At 33.0% G+C, this 18,958-nt stretch overlaps 1 protein-coding gene across 7 annotated transcripts in view; it reads left to right on the top strand.

Annotated features, from left to right (window-relative positions):
- Window positions 1–18,958, top strand: part of DPP10 (dipeptidyl peptidase like 10) — a 1,381,219-nt gene that overhangs the window by 1,228,740 nt on the left and 133,521 nt on the right. For 6 of the 7 annotated variants that reach the window (XM_003792626.2, XM_023514792.1, XM_023514795.1 and 3 more), the window contains 2 exons: window positions 7,986–8,038; window positions 8,136–8,217. In XM_003792626.2, coding sequence (XP_003792674.1) covers window positions 7,986–8,038; window positions 8,136–8,217 — 135 coding nt within the window. The remainder of the gene's footprint in view (window positions 1–7,985; window positions 8,039–8,135; window positions 8,218–18,958) is intronic. The other variant, XM_023514794.1, reaches the window with a different exon arrangement.

Below are 18,958 nucleotides of genomic sequence, written 5' to 3' on the forward strand. Positions count from 1 at the left end.
AAAAAAAAAAAAAAAGAAAGAAAGAAAATGATGTGCTGATGTATGTTAATTGATTGTAACAAACGTACCACCCCTGTGAGGGCTGTTGACAGGGCAGAGGCTGTGCATGTGTTGGGGCAGGGGGCCCAGGAGTACGCAGTAACTTCCACTCCACTTTGCTACGAACACACGCTAAATGTTATCTTCTTATTCAGCATTAATTTTAGACTCGCCACCTTGAATATTTTACTATGCTTGTTACTTACTAAATGGTGATGCAGTTGAATGAAGCTACCTGGTTCCTCTAGTTACATTATAGTAAAACAATCCTTTCATTTTTTCCTTCTTTATTATAGTAGAAAGGACATGGATTTTGGAATTAACAGGATTTGGTTCCAATCCCAATTATAGTAGTTGTGTATCTTGCAAGGACAATATATCATAAAGTTATAGAGATCATTAAGTGAGAATACTTTTGAAAGCTGTTTAAAATAATAATTAATATTAATCATACCTTTAATCATCCCCTATATTTATTTTCCCCTTCTGTTTTGGATACAAATTTAATTTTTTAATTATTTTTTATTTCAGGATATTACAGGTATACAAATGTATCGGTTACATGAATTGCTTTTGTATAGTTTGAGTCAAAGTTGTCAGGGAGCCCACCACTCAGACAGTGTGCATACTTGTTCAATGTTCACAAGACTTTCTCAAAGGCAATGTTTTAAAAAGATTTTTGCACAGCTTAAGTTCATAATTTTTTAAATCATATTTACAACATTAGAATCTCCGGCTTCATGGCACTAGTGCTTAACTGCATAATGAAGATAAAATATTTTAGATGACAGAGTCACAACTCACTAATCTTAAAAGATGTCTCACCATCCTGGAACAAACTAGGCATCGTAGCTCTACTGAATTCTGAAAGAAATAAACTCATTTTTGCCTATATCACCTTTCTTCTCATTAGCATTCTTTTATAAATGCTATTTACTCAGAGGCTTGCCTCCTCACAGTTCAGTTTTTCTGACTGTTCGAATCATTGGCAAATCCATAATCCTATTTTAAATATTCTCCAGGCCATGAAAACGAATGCTATTTATATCAATTCAACTGTTTAACTGCTGTGCATAAAAAGCTTTGGTATCCAGAGAGATAAACCTCTGGTTCAAACATAAATTACAGGAGCACCCTGTTCTTTTTCCTCATTAAGTGTAACTCTCCTTGACATGAATCCTCATAGATGTCTTAGCTAATAACTGATATTCTAAGGAAAAATATGAAAAACTGTTACAGGAGAAAAAGATTTACATTTTTAATCTGATATATTAGATCATCTTCCCCAAATTAAATTTCCCTTTGCTCTGGAAATTTCAATTAATCCAGGCATATTCCTGTCAATAAAGTTTTGAATAGTTGCTTAATTGGTGTTTTGGAGATTAATTTTTTGCAAAGCTGGAGTCATGCTTCATATACTATTTCCCTAAAAATCTGTGCAGAGAGATTAAATCACAAAGTGGATTGTAATCAGACAGCACTGAGGTCAGATTGTGGCTCTGTTTCCTACATAACTTTAAGTTTTAGGAGTAAATTTTTATAGTTTATTATATGAATTATGAATGATAATGTTTACTTATTGAGGTTGATTTAAATATTAAATTGTATAATATATGTAAAGCACTTACCATAGTCTGTTATGCAGTGAATTTCTCATTAAGAGTTATTATGACTGCTTTAAGTTTATACACTATCTGCTTTTTTCTCAACTGTATTAATCACTTCAATGCCTAAGTAGACTATTATATTCTCTATGATATTATCTTAAAACCAAAAAGATTAATCACTTCTTGGAAAGCATATAAGCTTATAATATGCTTGTCCTAATTTAACCATGACCTACAACAGACTTCTCTATACTAATGTACATTTTCTTAGCCTCTCACCCAACTGGATCATAACTGCCTTAGGACAGGCATCACATTTGTTATGGCTTTGCATTTGGCAAGGTGCCTAAATTATGAGTTTGCACATAATTACCATTCAATAGTCATTTATAAACTGAAAAACAACATATAAAAGTAAAAAAAAAAAATCAACTGATGTTCTTGTGTATTTTATCCGATTTTAAAATAATTTTTAATATGATCTTTAAAAAATAGCAGTGTAGTACCTGTATAACTGACGTTGCTTAACAGACATTTGTTAGATACACGGATGTAACTAATTTTTATTTATAGAACAGGAATGAAACCATTTGGATAAGTTCTATTTTTGTGTGTGTTAAAGTTCTGGCAGGTGTTAAAAATAGCTGGTTTTTCTCCTTTCCCAGGAATGCCTCATGCTATGTTTATATACTATAGTTGTTACAGTAGATTATAATTTTTGGATCCCATATATGGAAATTCAACTACTTAGCAAATTTACTTACACCCTTACACCGACTGCTGGTCCTTTCGTAGTTGTTTGTGAATGTGCCCAGAGTAGCAGAGTGACCGAGTTGCTTGATGTACACTTCCCTGCTGAGTTAAACAAGGTGACTGACACTGTGCCTTCTTATTTCAGCTCTTAAGTGGTAAACAACTGTCCTTTTCATGGTCCATTTAATGACATATATTTCACATTTTTGTGCTTTTTGTTTGCAATTTCTCATTTGAAAATCACTCTCCACCACTCACCTCTACCCTCGAGCATAGCGCTGAAGCCGTCCTGTGTTCCTTTGTACAGGAAGGCTGTGATGTGTCGTAGGGAGAAAAGACGTGTGCAAGAGAAGCTCATTCAAGCATCGGTTATCACAGTGTTGCTCACCACGTGCTTAATGTTAATGAATCAAACACATATATATTAAGTAAGGTGGTTTTTTTTTTTTTTTAGCAGAATTACATAAGATGGGGTTATGCACTGATTGGTGGATGAAAATATTGCTATTAGAGGCTTCCAGGATCTTAATGTTGTTTTTCTCCTATGAGCAATTGTTTAGTATTTGGTAATTCAGTGATTATGGAGATAGTATAGATAAAAATAATGGCAGAGAATGAGAATTGGCTATATCACTCTTAGTAATCAACCTCTTGTTGGGATTCACACCATAATGTCGGGATGATGAGTACTACATTGGATTGCATGACCCTTTGCTGCTCTCTGAGATTCCCAATCCCTTGTAGTATCATAGGATTGAATGATTGGACATCTCAGCGTCAGTTTTCAGAAATAAGCTTTGATCAAGTTTTTATATGGTATATCTCAATTCTACCCACTCCTACTGCCTTTCCCATAATTATTCACACTCTGTAGCAAGCAGTGGAACATCATTTGCAGAGATGGGATGAATAGGCAGTTTTCTACTGTGAAATGTATTTGTCCCCAAGGATCTCATCAGATGCTCTGTTCGCCTCTCATTATGCAGCAGCCAATCATCACAGGAAAGAGGAATACTTTTCCTAACCTTAAGTGACTTCAATGATACCCTCTCATCATGAATAAGACCTACCTAGCCAATAGAGAAAAGGAGTCTAAGATAAAAGAAAATGAGGAATGGTAAAAAGGAATGGAAATGTTATCCAAGGAAAGAGAGAGAGAGAGATGCAGATTAGTGTAGCAATTTAGACTAGAGTGCTTTAACACATACGTTTCTAAGTTAATCCAATTCTTACTGAAAATTCCCCTTTTAAAATCTCTTCTTTTTTTTTTTTTTTGAGACAGAGCCTCAAGCTGTCCCCCTGGGTAGAGTGCCGTGGCATTACAGCTCACAGCAACCTCCAACTCCTGGGCTCAAGCGAGTCTCCTGCCTCCGCCTCCCAAGTAGCTGGGACCACAGGCACCCGCCACAATGCCCGGCTATTTTTTTGGTTGCAGCTGTCATTGTTGTTTTGGTGGGTCCGGGCTGGGGATTCGAACCCGCCACCTTAGGTGTATGTGGCTGGCGCCTTAGCCAGTTGAGCTATAGGCGCCGAGCCTTAAAATCTCTTCAATGGTATATCAAGAAAAAAATCGAGAAAGGAGGAAAACATCTGATTTCTTTCAAAAGAAATTAGATGTTGCCCACCTCCCAGCCTCCACCACTTTATACTCTTTATATTCTATTGTGAGCCTAATGTGTTATTTTAATTACAGAATGTTACAAAACAAGAAGTATTTGAGATCTGGAATACACACATATACATCAAAAAGGCAGTAAATTTAAAGGAAAGAACTGTAAGCTCAGTAAAGGGCTAGGTTCTAATTATCAATACATGGCAAATTCTGGCTCTGGAGGACACATAGATGAGACTGAAATGCTATAATTTGTTACTTCAACCTGCTATGGTTTTGCAGACAAGTCAGGGCTAACTTCTTTACTGTAGTCTTCCAACTCAGCACACCTGCGGAGAGAAACAAATGTTGTTGCCTAAGAAGTGCAGAGCAGAAAATGGATCTATGGAGAATGGATCTTCTCCAATTCATTACCATTTGGAGGATGTGTAAGTCCTTTGGATTTGCAAGTAGAAAAGAGCCAGCAATTTCTACAACAAATATTATAGAAATAGACCAACATTCATGGCAATTGTTTTGGAGGCCTGCTTTGCCTAAAATGGTAATACCCACTGACATTTTTTTCTGAAATTGGATGTCAGCCTCGAAAGGTGATTCACAGATAGGACAAATAGTCGTTTTCATTCATAACATCATTGGCACATTTGTCTGTTTTAAAGACAAAAGTGCATACTTGGCAGTTTGCTTTGGCAACAGAATTTTCTGAGACAGAAAATTGTTGAAAGAAGTGGTCACAAGTCCCATCTCTTTGTACACTACAGTAGTGAATTCAATTTTTAAAATTTGTAATCAAATATGGAGTTTTATAAAACACAACATCAATGTCAAAACAGACACCAGGAAAAATAACTCTCATTTCTGTAATCCTGTAGTAAAGGCAATCTCAGATTTCATAGTTATTCCAAAAGAAATGGGAGAATAAAACTTCATCGTAAAACACAGTACTTTAACAATGTGGGAAGGTTTGCAATTTTAATGCAAAGAAAGAAAACTGGTACTTCTTTGCCAAATATGTGTGGCCAATCATGTTTAATTGACGCTATTATTGCAATGAGAAGAAATAACAATTTGACTTCTAGGGAGTTTTAATTGGCAGTATTATACTATTTGTGCAATGCACCTCCACTACAAGAATAAAAGAAGCTTTTACAATTGCATGCTGAAAAATGAAAGTATCAATATAAGTTCTGTAGATACTGGAAATAATAATATAACAATATAGCTAGCTAAAAAACAATTTTCTTCACTCGATTCAAATAGCTTGGAGAAAAATAATTTTCATTAAAGTATACTCATCATCTCTTTCTCTAACCCATCTATTGCAATTTTTCTCATTTATTCCTCATTACATTTCCTCGTGTACTCCAGTATTTCATCATCTCTAGTTATCAGAGCAAAAATATAGAGATATTTTTATATTATGCATTATGGTCCTATTTTGAAAGATAATGTTATTCTCTCACGCATTCTGCAATCTTTGGGAAGGTATCCTTAAAAAGAAACAGGATTGTTCAGGAATAGTACTAAAATCTCTTAAAACGACCTGTTTGCATCCAGCTACTTGATAAACCCTTTTCAGCTGTTACTATGAAGGGCTGGGGCAGGTTCTTCTACCCTGTGGTCATCGACAGTTAAACATGCCTGAGTTTTTCCGCATTCAAATCACTATCAACAAATGCCAATGGAGTGTGACACATAAACATGACACTGTTCCAGGCAATGTGGGGGGTGCAAGGGTCACACACCTTGAACCTGACAACATTGTGATGGGAAAAGCAGGTGCACATAAAATGTTTATATAATTTCATTACAGAGTGTGGAAATGCAATGACTCATACTGTGAACTTTGAGAGAGAGGCAGAGAGATTTCAACTGGGGAGATCAATATGAGCTCCTTAGAGGAGCCCTATCAGAAGAAGGGAAAATTTCCACCTCACTTAAGGTAGAGTGTCATTGAAAATAAAAGCCAGCAAAAATTCTGATAGACAGGAAAAATTCATCGGATTTGAAGTATAGGGCAGGGAAAGTGAAGTAGTAGGTGATGAGCGGCGAAAATCACGTAGAAGCCAAACACAAAACCCTAAACATCAGATGAAAGAATCCGAACTTCGTGTGCATGTAACTTGTATTTCAAAATGTTAAAGGGGCACAAATGTTTTTGTTACATTGATAGCTTTTTTAAAGCTTAAGTCTGGGATTAGTGTGCCTGTCACCAGAATAGTGTTTGTTGTACCTGATAACTAGGTTTTTACCTCAATCCTCCTCCTCATGTCCTGATTTATAATGACCTGCATATCTCCCTTGTGTGATTAGCTCTCACTCATTAGTGACAACATGTGGCGTTTTTCTATATGTGAGATACTTCACTTAGGATTACAGGATCCAGTTCCATTCAAACTGCTGCAATAGACATTATTTCCTTCATTGTTATAGCTTAGTAGTACTCCATGGTGTACGTATATGTGTACGTATATGTATACTCCATGGTGTACGTATATATATACACACCACATTTTGTTAATCCCCTGATGCAGTGATACGCACTTGGGTTGTTTCAACATCTTTGCAATTGTGAATTGTGCTGCAATAAACATGCAAGTGCAGGTGTCTTTTTGATGAAATGACTTAATTTCCTTTAGGCAGGTACCTAGCAGTGCGGTTGCTGGGTTTAATGGCATGTCTACATTTATTTCTTTGGAGAATCTCCATACTATTTTTCATAGAGATTGTACTAATATACAACTCCACCAACAATGTGTAAATGTATAAATCTCTGTTTATGCCAGCATCTATTATTTTTTGACTTTTTTTTTTTTTTTTTTGCAGTTTTTGGCCAGGGCTGGGTTTGAACCCACCACCTCCGGCATATGGGGCCAGCGCCCTGCTCCTTTGGGCCACAGGCACCTCCTATTTTTTGATTTTGTAATAATGGCCATTCTGACAGGTGTAAAGTGATATCTCATTGTGTTTTCAATTTGCACTTCCTTGATGATTAGTAAGCTAGCACTTTTTTTTTTTTTAAATATATTTGCTGGACATTGTCCTCGTTTTCTTTCTTTTTTTTTTTTTTTGAGATAGTCTCATTGTCCCCCTGGGTAGAGTGCTGTAGTATTATACCTTACGGAAACCTCAAACTCCTGTGTTCAAGTGATTCTCTTGCCTTAGCCTCTGCAATACGGGAACTACAGCACAACAATACCAGGCTATCTTATTTCTTTTTTAGAGACAGGTTTCACTCTTGCTCAGGCTGGTCTTCAGCTTCTTTTTTTTTTTTTGGTTTTCAGCTTCTGAGCTCACACCCACCTCGATCTCTCAAAGTGCTGGGATTACAGATGTGAGCTGCTGTGCCTGGCCTGTCTTCTTTTAAAAAAACTTTAGTTCATCTCTTTTGTCCAGTTGTTAGTGGGTTTTTTTTTTCCTTCATAATTTGTGTAAGTCCTTTCTAGACTCTGGATATTAGGCCTTTTTTGGATGTATACTTTGTGACTATTTTCTCCTGTTCTGTAAGTTGTCTGTTACTCTGTTAATTATTTCCTTAGCTGTGCAGAAGCTTTTTAATTTAATCAAGTCCATTTGTTTATTTTTATTGTTTCTGTAATTGTCTTTTGGGTCTTAGTCATAAGGTGTTTGCCTAGAAGTCAAGAAGAGGTTTTCTATATTTTCTTTAAGAATTGAGTTTTATTTTATAGACAACAGGAAGTCACTGAAAATTTTGGACAACAAGGTGATATAATCACAATTATAATAAGGAGGGTAGAGTGGATTAAATAAGGGATGGGATTGATGGTAGGAAGAAGTGTTAGGAGGGTATTGTAATAAGACACAATGGAGGAAATAAATTTCTAAACTGTAATATTTCACATTTTGGTTTTTCCTTAATATCAATTCCTGAATTTCCTGAATTTTATCTCACACATATATACTCACACATTAAGAAAGAACTATGGTTGATAATGATTTTTTTTTAATTTCAGATTTTTCATTATTCGTATACTGCTTCGTATGTGATTTACAATATACATACTAGGTAAGTTCTTTGATTTTCTGTTTTCATGAGCCATTGTCTGACTAAATTGTTGTAGGTGTCAGTTTGTTCATACAAAACTATTTACATTTTTTTCAAGGGAAGTTTGGGAGTTAAATCCTCCAGAAGTAGAGGACTCTGTCTTGCAGTATGCAGCCTGGGGTGTCCAAGGGCAGCAGCTGGTAAGCACAGGAATTGGTATGCACCAAATACTATGCGCCAACTATGAGCCTAAGGAAAATGTTTACAGAACCATTTCCTTGGAAAAATTTTCCTATACACTTGATGTTTTCTAATTTTTTATTTTATCTTTTACCTCATGTTTTAACTTAAGAATATATCAAATGATGCAAGTATTATTTCATCAATTAATTAGAAAGAAAAATATCTTATCAAGTAATATATGATTTCACTGATAGTTAACAATTAAATCTAGAAGAAAACCAAGGTCACTAGGGTACATTTCTGTGCAATTCCATTACATAATATTGTTAATTTTCGTGATAAACTCAAAACCAAAAAGATTTAGTCTTAAAGGATAGTTCAGGGTAAAACAATCTTAGAATTATTTATATTAGTCTCTTAAGTGGGGATATTTTTTATCAATTATATGTTGATATTATCACAGATTCAAAAAGATAGTTATTGATGTATAAAAGCAGTTTAAGCAAAATTATATTCTTGTATGCATCTCATGGTGCCTATGTGAAGACTTTCTCGAGGGAGTACTACTGCTTCCTTACGTGGCATGTACACGTTTAAATGTACCAAACACAAATTGATTTCTAAATAATACTGTGTTTATACACCTACCAGCAACAATGAGGGAATTCCCTTGGTTCCATATCTTATCATATCCATATCAACACCTCATTTTTCCAGATTTTTAAATCATTGCCTATACATTGATTGGTATGGAATGATATTTCATTGTGGCTTTATTTACATTTACTCCTTCCTTGAATCCTAAGGTGCTAGGGCGATCTTTCATTTATTGACTGGCTATTTCTGTTCCCTCACATGTGAAATAGCTAATAAATTAAGCCCTTTCTAATTTCTGGTTTTACTTTTATTCTCATTCTGGTTCCCTTTCTACAAACAGAATTTTTTTTTAATAGAGGTGTTTTCTATTCCTTGTTGGTTACTGTTTATCAATTATGTATTTATTTTTTAAATATGTCAACATTTAAATTAATGTGATTCTATTATTATATTAGTGTTTTATTTTTCTTTTTCTAGTATAAACACTGAAGACTATCATATTCTCTCTAAATTCTGCTTAATCTTTACCCAAGTGTGGTCTAGTAGTAATATTTTTAATTTTATTATTTAATTTTATTATTTTTCAATTTCCATTGTGATATCTTAGTTCAGGAGGATTATATTGATATTAGTTTTTAAATTTATAAAAAATGTGAAATTGGTTTAAAACTTATGTGTGGATGTCCAGAACAGGCCTTATAATATTGACTTTGAAACTGAATTTGAAGAGACTTGTTTTATGCCTCAAGTATAATTTTTTTAATATAATGAAAAATTTTATGTATTTTTATATGACGGGTACAGTGTTCCATATGGGCCTATTAAGTAGATGTTAATAAATGTTTCTAAGACACATTTTCTTGGTAATTTAATGGATATGTAATTTTTGTCTTTAGTGTTCTGATAGTTTTTCATTATATAATTTGAATGATGTTTTTAAGAGTGAGGGAATTTTAAAATGATAAATAAATCTCTTCGTGACTTCAAATTCTTAGTATCTCAAAATACATTTAACCAATTTATCTTTATAATTATGATTGGCCAACTCTACCTCTAATAAAATTTGGTGGGACCCCCCTACAGTGCATCTTACAAGGGTACATGTGAAATTTACTAAATGTAGAATATAAATGTCTTAACACAATAACTAAGAAAATGCCATAAAAAATAAAAATAAATAAAAAATAAAAAAATAGAATTCTCTGAGAATCCTATGATTTTTTTTTAATTAGAATTATTCCAACAAAAGCTGGGTGGGCCAAGGTATGTTTCTTATTTCCCATGAACTTCAATCTTCTCAATTATGAAACAGAAATATCTCCACACCATCATATCATTGTGATGATTATTTTGGAAAAATTTAACTATTTTCCTTAATATAGTACCCATAACTATTATTTTTATTCTACTTTATAAATCTAAGAAATGCTTTCATAAGCTGGTTGGCTAAATATACAAGTAATATTAGATATTTAATATCACAAGAAGGCTGTGGAATAATATAGTATTAACTAAATGAAGCTTCTTTTTATTGAAAGAAAATCTGGACCCTGACTTATTCTGAGATATGGTCTCTGCGAGTAGTTTGCCATGTCACTTTTGAGTGTCATACATAGTATTAGTAAAATGAGGGCATTTGACTCTGCCTCTTTGTTTCTATCACATAAAACATGTTATTTTAATTTTTGTTAAAAATTATTTGGAATTTCTAGTTTTCAGAATCACTGAGATAAAGAAAGGGAATATTAAAGACTGAAAAAGAGTTAAGGAGTAATTGTCATGACAAATTTTGTTTATTATTTTAAAATTATTGCTTGACATTGCAAAATATATCCAGAGTCCTCTGAGCAGATTAATGATACGACATATGAAAAGTATTTTTTGCATCACAGAAAAATCTTCCATAACAACTTTCATTGTGTCTTGGTGGACACCTTTTTAAACATGTAAACTGTTAACTATAATATTAACATCTTTAAACCTCTAAAATGTAGAAAAGAATTAATAGTACAATAAGTTATGGTGTTCCCAGTCTTTAATTTTTATATTTTTCTCTTTTGAGACACAGTCTTACTCAGGCGCCCTAACTACAGTGCTGTGGCATCATAGCTCACAGCAACCTCCAGTTCTTGGGCTCAAATAATCCTTTTGCTTCAGCCTCCCAAGTATCTGGGACTACAGCTACCCACCACAACACTCAGCTGGTTGTTCTATTTTTAGTAGAGATAGGGTCTCACTCTTGCTCAGGCTGGTCTTGAACTCCTGAGCTCAGGCAATCTACTACCCTCAGCTTCCCAGAATTTTAGGATTACAGGCTTATACATATTTAATATGATTATATCAACTTAAACAAAAGGGACATTGAGAAAATAAAGATTTCTTTAAAATATCAAGAAATGCATGCACAAAGTTGCCACACATTTGACCTTAGACTTGAAGCTGCTTAAACGTTTTTGTGGCTGTGTTTTACAAAGGAATCCCATAAAAAATTCATATTCACTGTCATTTACACACTAAATGTTTAATAGTTGACTAAATAATTATGAAGAAAACAATTATAATTAAAATAAAAAACATAAGCAGTGGTCCAGATGCTACACATAATGGATAGTATTTTTGCCTTTATCATATTTAAGGAAATTGTAAAACTTAATTTACTTAATTTTTACTTAATATACTTAATTTACCTTTGTAGAACGTCCTAGAATTAATCCTGAAAACTACAGCAAAATTTACATAAAATATATTAGATATAAATGTGTCAGGTCTGATTTAGAATGGTAGGACTCGATGTAGTATTCATGGGCTGTGGCGAATGAGCACCAATAAATGAGCAAGTGCTCTCCCACCGCCTGCATCCCTCTAATGAAGTGGAGCTGGTCCACTGGGACAGAAACAGATTCCGAACAAACAAAATTCCAACATCCAGAAATCCAAGAAACTTCACCTTGGTATTATTACTCTAGAATCCTTTGGAAAATTTTTAAAACTTCAGTTGGTTTTAAATTACTCTAATTCTTCAATTCGGACAGAATGCCACATCTATGTCAAAACAATATCACTAGATATACTCAAAGAAATAGTAGTCTTTTGTGATTTTTATTTATTTTCATTCCTGATTTTTAATGTATTTTTTAAATTCTAAAAATACTTTACAATTTTAAAATAATAAGTGCTCTAAGAGCCATATTGCATGTAATTGAATCCTGGTTTCATTAGTTGCTAGCTGTTGAACTTGAAAACACTATCTAATCAGGACATGCCCTACTATTCTCATCTTTACAATAGATAAAGTATAATATAGTATATTTTATATATAGTATGATATAGTATATTTTCAATCATGTTATTCAGATATTTAATGTATTAACATTAATATGTATATAAAATAACTTGAATAGTTTCTGGACTATATCAATTATTTTGTCAGTGGTCATTTTTATTCTTACTCTAAAAGGGAGATTAAAAATGCCTTTTTAATGTGAATTCTAATATCTTGAGCATTTTAGTATTACTAGTTTTGTGGAGAACTAAGCCTAAATTCTTTGTAGTAGTATTTCTAAAGTCCTTTGCAGAAATTCAGGAAGGAATTTCATATTTGTGAAGCTTTTCTTCTGCGTGCATGCAAGTATGAATTAAAATAAAATAAAGGACATATCTCTTAAAATGGTTAATGGCCCATTTCATGTGAGTATGGCATGCTTTGTCAATATTTGAAACCATCAGCAAACTCAGCAATATAATTTCATTAGAGATGAGTCATTACAATACTTTAATTAGTTTTGCATTAAATAAATTACTGTCTTGGTGTTTACTAACTAAGGATAATTAATTTCTTATCCTGAGTTTTTGGTATCCAATCTTATTTGCCATAAAAGAAATTCTTGACTATGGAGCAGAGCAGTAAAGGATTACATATTTACAGGTGACAATGGTCTTTGTTAGAATTCTAAAGATTAAGGAGAATTTTCAGTAGCACTAAGAGTAGGGGAAGGCAATTTGCAAGTGTCAAACTTCGTGGGAAAAAAATCCTCAAAACAATAAAAGGTACATTATTCAGAGAAGGCACTGGGTAGACTGCTGTATCTCTAGTAAATGTTTATAAAACAGAAATGGTTTTAGGAGAGCAGTCTGAAAAGATGTTAGAATAAAAAGCACTAGAAATCTATCAATATCTCTCCACTAGAGAATAATTACTAGTAGACATGTAACTTTTGAGAACTACAGAGTCTATTGAAAACTTGAAAATTTTATGAGAAGCCAATAATGGAAATTTGTGATTAATGTCAATTGATTTCAGCTTTTAGCTTAGCAGAAGTTTCCTGTCTCTGACTCCCCAAACCTTGTGGCAGTGGGCTATATATATGTTCTTGGACCATTCACTCATCTTGCACAAACCAGAGGGAATAATGAGGATAATGAAATTCTAGCAACAATGATCTTATTGCAGATTGCCACTTTTGATCACGGAGTTACAGACAGAGAGGAAGGCAGACATTGCTTTACATCCTTGCTCCCTAATTGCAAACAATTCTCCCTCCACTTAAAGTGATTTTCAAAGTTGTTAAATGGCCAGTGCCTTTCTCATCCTATAATTTTTCTCTTTTTCTCTTTTTGAGTATCAATCATTAAAAACTAGTACCTTAAAAAGCAAGTGAATATATGTACATGAAAAGGCTTAAAAAGACGTAAGAAGACTTTAGGTTCAGAAATTATAATAATTAAAAAACAACTTAAGTAAAAACATAACACAGCAAACCATGGGAACTGAAGAAAATCCGATTGTCAGAGATCTCAAATGATTAGATTCAAATGTCCAGTTTCAATGATAATAAAAAATTACAAGGAGTACAAAACAGCAAAGAAATCAGAAAGTCATAGAAAAATTCAAGCTTATATATGAACAAAATGAAAATATGAACATAAAAAACCTAAAAAGGTACTAAAAATAAATTATAGAGATGAAAATTATAATAGCTAAAGTGGTAATCTGCTAGTATGCAGAATGCCAGGTTACATGTCAAAACTATCAGTGAAGTTAAAGATAAGATAATTGAATTTTTGAGTCTCAGGAATATAAAGGATAGAAGATTACAAAAAAGTAAATAGAGTCTAAGGGACAACATCAAGTTGGCCAAAATATCCACTGTGGAAGTGTCATAAGTAGAAAAGAGAGAAAAAGGAGAAAAGAAAGTATTAGAAAAATATAATGGCTTTAAGTTTCCAAATTTGAAGAAAGTCATGAATATAAATATCAAAGACCCTTAAAAAACTTCCAATAGGATGGTTTCAGAGACCCACACCAAGACATGTTAAAATCAAACTGTTGAAAACCAAAACCAAAATGAATCTTTAAAACAGTCTCAGAGAGGGTTCTTGTCACATGTAAGAGATCCTCAGTAAGATTATTATCAAATTTGTAATCTGAAATATCAGAGGCTAGAAGGCAATGAGTTATTGTATTCCAAGCAAAAGAAAAAAAAATTATAAGTTATCAAACAAAAATTCTATAGCTGGCAAAAATGTTCTTTAAAAGTGAGGAAGGCAGGCTCAGGACACATTGCTCAGCAGTTGGGGCACTGGCCATATACACCAAGGCTGGTAGGTTTGAACCCAGCCTGGGCCTGCCAAACAACAGTAATAACAACAACAACAACAACAATAAAAATGAACAAACAAATGGCTGGGCTTTGTGGTGGGCTCCTGTGGTCCCAGCTACTTGGGAAACTGAGGCAAGAGAATCACTTGAGCCTGAGAGTTTGAGGTTGCTGTGAGCTTTGATACATCAGCACTCTACCAAGTGCAGCAATAGTGAGACTCTGTCTCAAAAAAAAAAAAAAAAAAATGGAGGTGGGCATTAAGATAATCCCCAATAAATTCAAACTATAGGAGTTACCACTAGATTTTCACTGCAAGAATTACCGTAGTGACTCCTGAATATTAAAATGTAAGTACAATAGACAGTAACTTGAAGCTGTATAAAGGAATAAAGATCTTAATAAAATTAATACATGAGTAGTTATAAAACCTACTGTTATTGTCACAATGGTTTATAACCATACTTTTTGGACACACAATGTGCAAATATGTAATTTTGTGATGTCTATTTTTTGAAGACTTGGGAATGAAGCTATGAATGAGTAAATTCTTGAATGTTATTGAAGTTTGCAGAAATGAAAATTAATGTTGTAATTTTAGAATATTATGTACATGTTTCTCCATGATAACAACAAAGAAAATGGCTATAGAATATACACAAAAGGAAATGAGAAGGTAATTAAACAATTCCCATGAAAAAAAAATTAAACTTAAAAGATATAATGATATAGAAATGAAGGTCACATCATAGAAAAATGGAGAACCTTCTCTTGCTTATGGATTGACAGAATAAACATTATTAAAATGTCTACATTGCTCCAAGTGATGCACTGTTTGAATGCAATCCTCATCAAAATACCAGTGTCATATTTCACAAATCAATAAAAATTAATCCTATATTTCATGTTGAACCAAAGAGAGACCAAATAGCCAAAGCAATCTTAAATGAAAAGAAAAAATGTAGAGATATCACATGACCGGATTTCAAATTAAACTACACATATACAGTAACCAGAATAGTATGGTACTGTTATAAAAATAGAGACACAGACCACTGGAACAGAATAGAGAACACAGAAATTAAACCACCTAGTGACAACTAACTGATCTTCAACAAAGCAGACAACAATGTACACCATTTATTGATTAGAGTTAAAAAAACAATAAATGATTCTGGGAAAAGAGGATGGCCACATGCAGAAGAATGAAACATGATGTTTATCTCCTGCCATATACAAAAATTGACTCAAGATGGATTAACGACTTAAATATAAAGTATTAAACCATAAAAATTATTGAAGAAAATGAAGGAAATCTCTTCTAGACATTCACATAAGCAAAGAATTTATAACTAAGACACTAAAGGCAATTACAGCAATAATAAGATAAATAAATGAGAATTAATTAAATTAAAAATATTCTGCACAGAAAAAGAATCAATAGAGTGAAGTGACAAACTGCAGATTGGGAGAAAATATCCACAAACTGTACATCCAGGACTGATATTCAGAAACTAAAAGTAACTGAAACAAATTAGCAAGTGAAAAAAAAAATCAAAAAGTGGGAGAAATGACACGAACAGAAGTTTTTTAAAAGAAGACCAACAAATGGACAACAACCATATAAAAAATGCACAACATCACTAATCATCAGGGAAATGCAAATTAAAACAATAATGAGATTCTACCTTATGAATATCATAATGGCTATTACTAAAAAGTCAAAAAATAATACATGATGGTTTGGATGCAGAGAAAATGAATGCTGCACATTGTAGGTAGGACTTTAAATTAGAATAACCTATGTGGAAATTAATATGGAGATCTCTAAAAAAAAAATGTAAACCAATCATTTGATCTAACAACTGCACTGCTAGGTGTCTGTGCAAAGGAAATGAAGTCATTTAAACAAAAAGACACCTGCACTCAAATGTCTACTGAAGCACAGTTCACAATTAATAAGGTCTAGAATCAACCTTTGTGGCCATAAATTCATGAATGGATAAATACACACACACATACACACACACACCGTGGAGTACTACTCAGCCATTAAAGCAATTAAACATTGTCTTTTGCAGCAAGATGGGTGGAAATGGAGATCATTACTGTAAGTGGAAGTATCTTAGGAATGGAAAACCAAACACCACATGTTCTCACTAGTAAGCTGGGACAAATAGATGGGTACACATAAGCACAAAATGATGCACATGACATGAAAAAACAAAGAAGAATAGGGTAGAAGAGTGAGTATGGGGGAAAAAAACACCCTTGCCTTTTGGTTGTAATGAACACTTTTCTGTTGATGGGCATACCAAAAACCTGCCTTAAGATAGCTATGTAATAAAAGAAATCACTTGTACAACTTAAAAAATGTCATCCAGAGACAAAATAAAAAACAAAAAATAAAGAAAATAAAGGTCCCATAAACCATAAAATATATCAAATAAAAATAGCAAAATTAAATGAAAGGAAATTACTCTTTATCATTAATTGCCTCAAATAGATGTATAGATGCAAAAAGATTAAATTCTCCAAAGAAAATATAGAGATAGGTTAAAAAATAAAAATAAGTCATCATTCAGCTATATACTCTCTGTAAGAGATTTACTTTCCTCATAAAGGATATTCAAATAGTTTGAAAGAAAAGGGAGGAAAAAGTTTTTAATGTAAACAGTGACCAAAAAGGAACAGTGGTGGTTATACTAAAATAGACTGATCAGACTAAGATACTTGCACAGAACACAAAAACGATTTCAAATTAACAACCTAAGTTTACAGGAAAGATAGTAGCAAAATAAGAACAAACAAGACCAAAAGCTAGAAGATAGAAGGAAATAAAGTTTATATATAAACAAGAGAGGAAGAAAAACAGAGCAAAACACTGAAATAAAAAGTTGGTTCTTCAAAAAAATTAACAAACCTTAGCTAGACTGACTAAGAAAGAAAGAGACTTCTTGACTTACTAAAATCAAAACTGAAAGTGAAGTGGGAGCATTATGACTGATTTTTCAGAAATGAAAAGGATTATAACATAATATTATGAGCAATTTTACATCAATAAACTGGATGAAATTTACAAAATTCTAAAAATGTAAATCCTACCATAATGAAATCATGAATGAATACAAAATAATGAATAGACATATACTAATCTGGATATTGAATCACTAATGTAAACTTCTTGACCAAAAGTTCTTTGCATGATGACATCTAGTAGTGAATTCCACTAAACATTTAAAGAAAAACTAATATCAGTTCTTCTCAACTTTTGCAAAATATTGCAAAGAGATAACTCTTTCTAAAAGTCATTCAGTGATGCCAGTATTATTCTGATCTCAAAGGCAGATGAACATACTACAAGAGAAGAAAACTACAGATCCATGTTCCTTATTAATGTAAAATACTAGTAAAAAAGGCCAACAGTATACTAAAAGTATACATTGATACAATGTGACCAACCAAGTAGGATTTATTCCCGGAAATCAAGGATGGTTCAACATACAGATTGATTAAGGTAACACACTATTTTAATAAAATGTTTTAAAACCACATGATAATTTAATTGATACAGAAAAAGCATTTAACAAAATTTAACAGTCTTTTATAATCAGCCCTCAACAAACTATATATAGAAGGAAAATACTGCAGCTTAATAAAAGCCATATTTGAAAAACCCTCAGTGGTCATTATACTTGATAATGAAAAACTGAAAGTTTTGCCTCTGAGATCAGGAAAAAGAACAGCATGCCCACCTTTAACATGTATGTTTACTGTAGTGCTGGAGGTTCTAGCAAAAGCAAGTAAGCAAGAAAAAAATAAGGAGCATCCAAATCAGAAAGGAAAAAGTAAAACGATTGCTGTCAACAGACGATACAAAGAACCTAAGAGTACACACACATACATGATATAAAAACCCAAGCATACACACACATACATGATACAAGAATCTAAGAGTACACACACATACATGATACAAGAACCTAAGAGTACACACACATACATGATACAAGAGCCTAAAAGTACACACACATATACGATATAAAAACCTAAGCATACACACACACATTATATAAGAACCTAAGAGTACACACAGATACATGATACAAGAACCTAAGAGTACACACACATTCATGAAACAAGAACCTAAGAGTACACACAGGTACACGATACAAGAACCTAAGAGTACACACACGTACATGATACAAAAACCTAAGAGTACACACATGTACATAATACAAGAACTTAAGAGTACACACAGGTACATGATATAAGAACCTAAGCATACACACACGCAAGAACCTAAGACTACACACAGGTACATGATACAAGAACCTTAGAGTAAACACACATACATGATACAAGAACCTAAGAGTACACACACATACATGACATAAAAACTAAGAGTACACACACACACATTATATAAGAACCTAAGAGTACACACACGTACATGATACAGGAACCTAAGAGTACATGCACATACATGATACAAAGACCTAAGAGTACACACAGGTACATGATACAAGAACCTAAGAGTACACACAGGTACATGATACAAGAA

Source organism: Otolemur garnettii, unplaced genomic scaffold (genome assembly GCF_000181295.1).
Source record: "Otolemur garnettii isolate 467f Iridium unplaced genomic scaffold, OtoGar3 scaffold00059, whole genome shotgun sequence".
Lineage (NCBI taxonomy): Eukaryota > Metazoa > Chordata > Mammalia > Primates > Galagidae > Otolemur > Otolemur garnettii.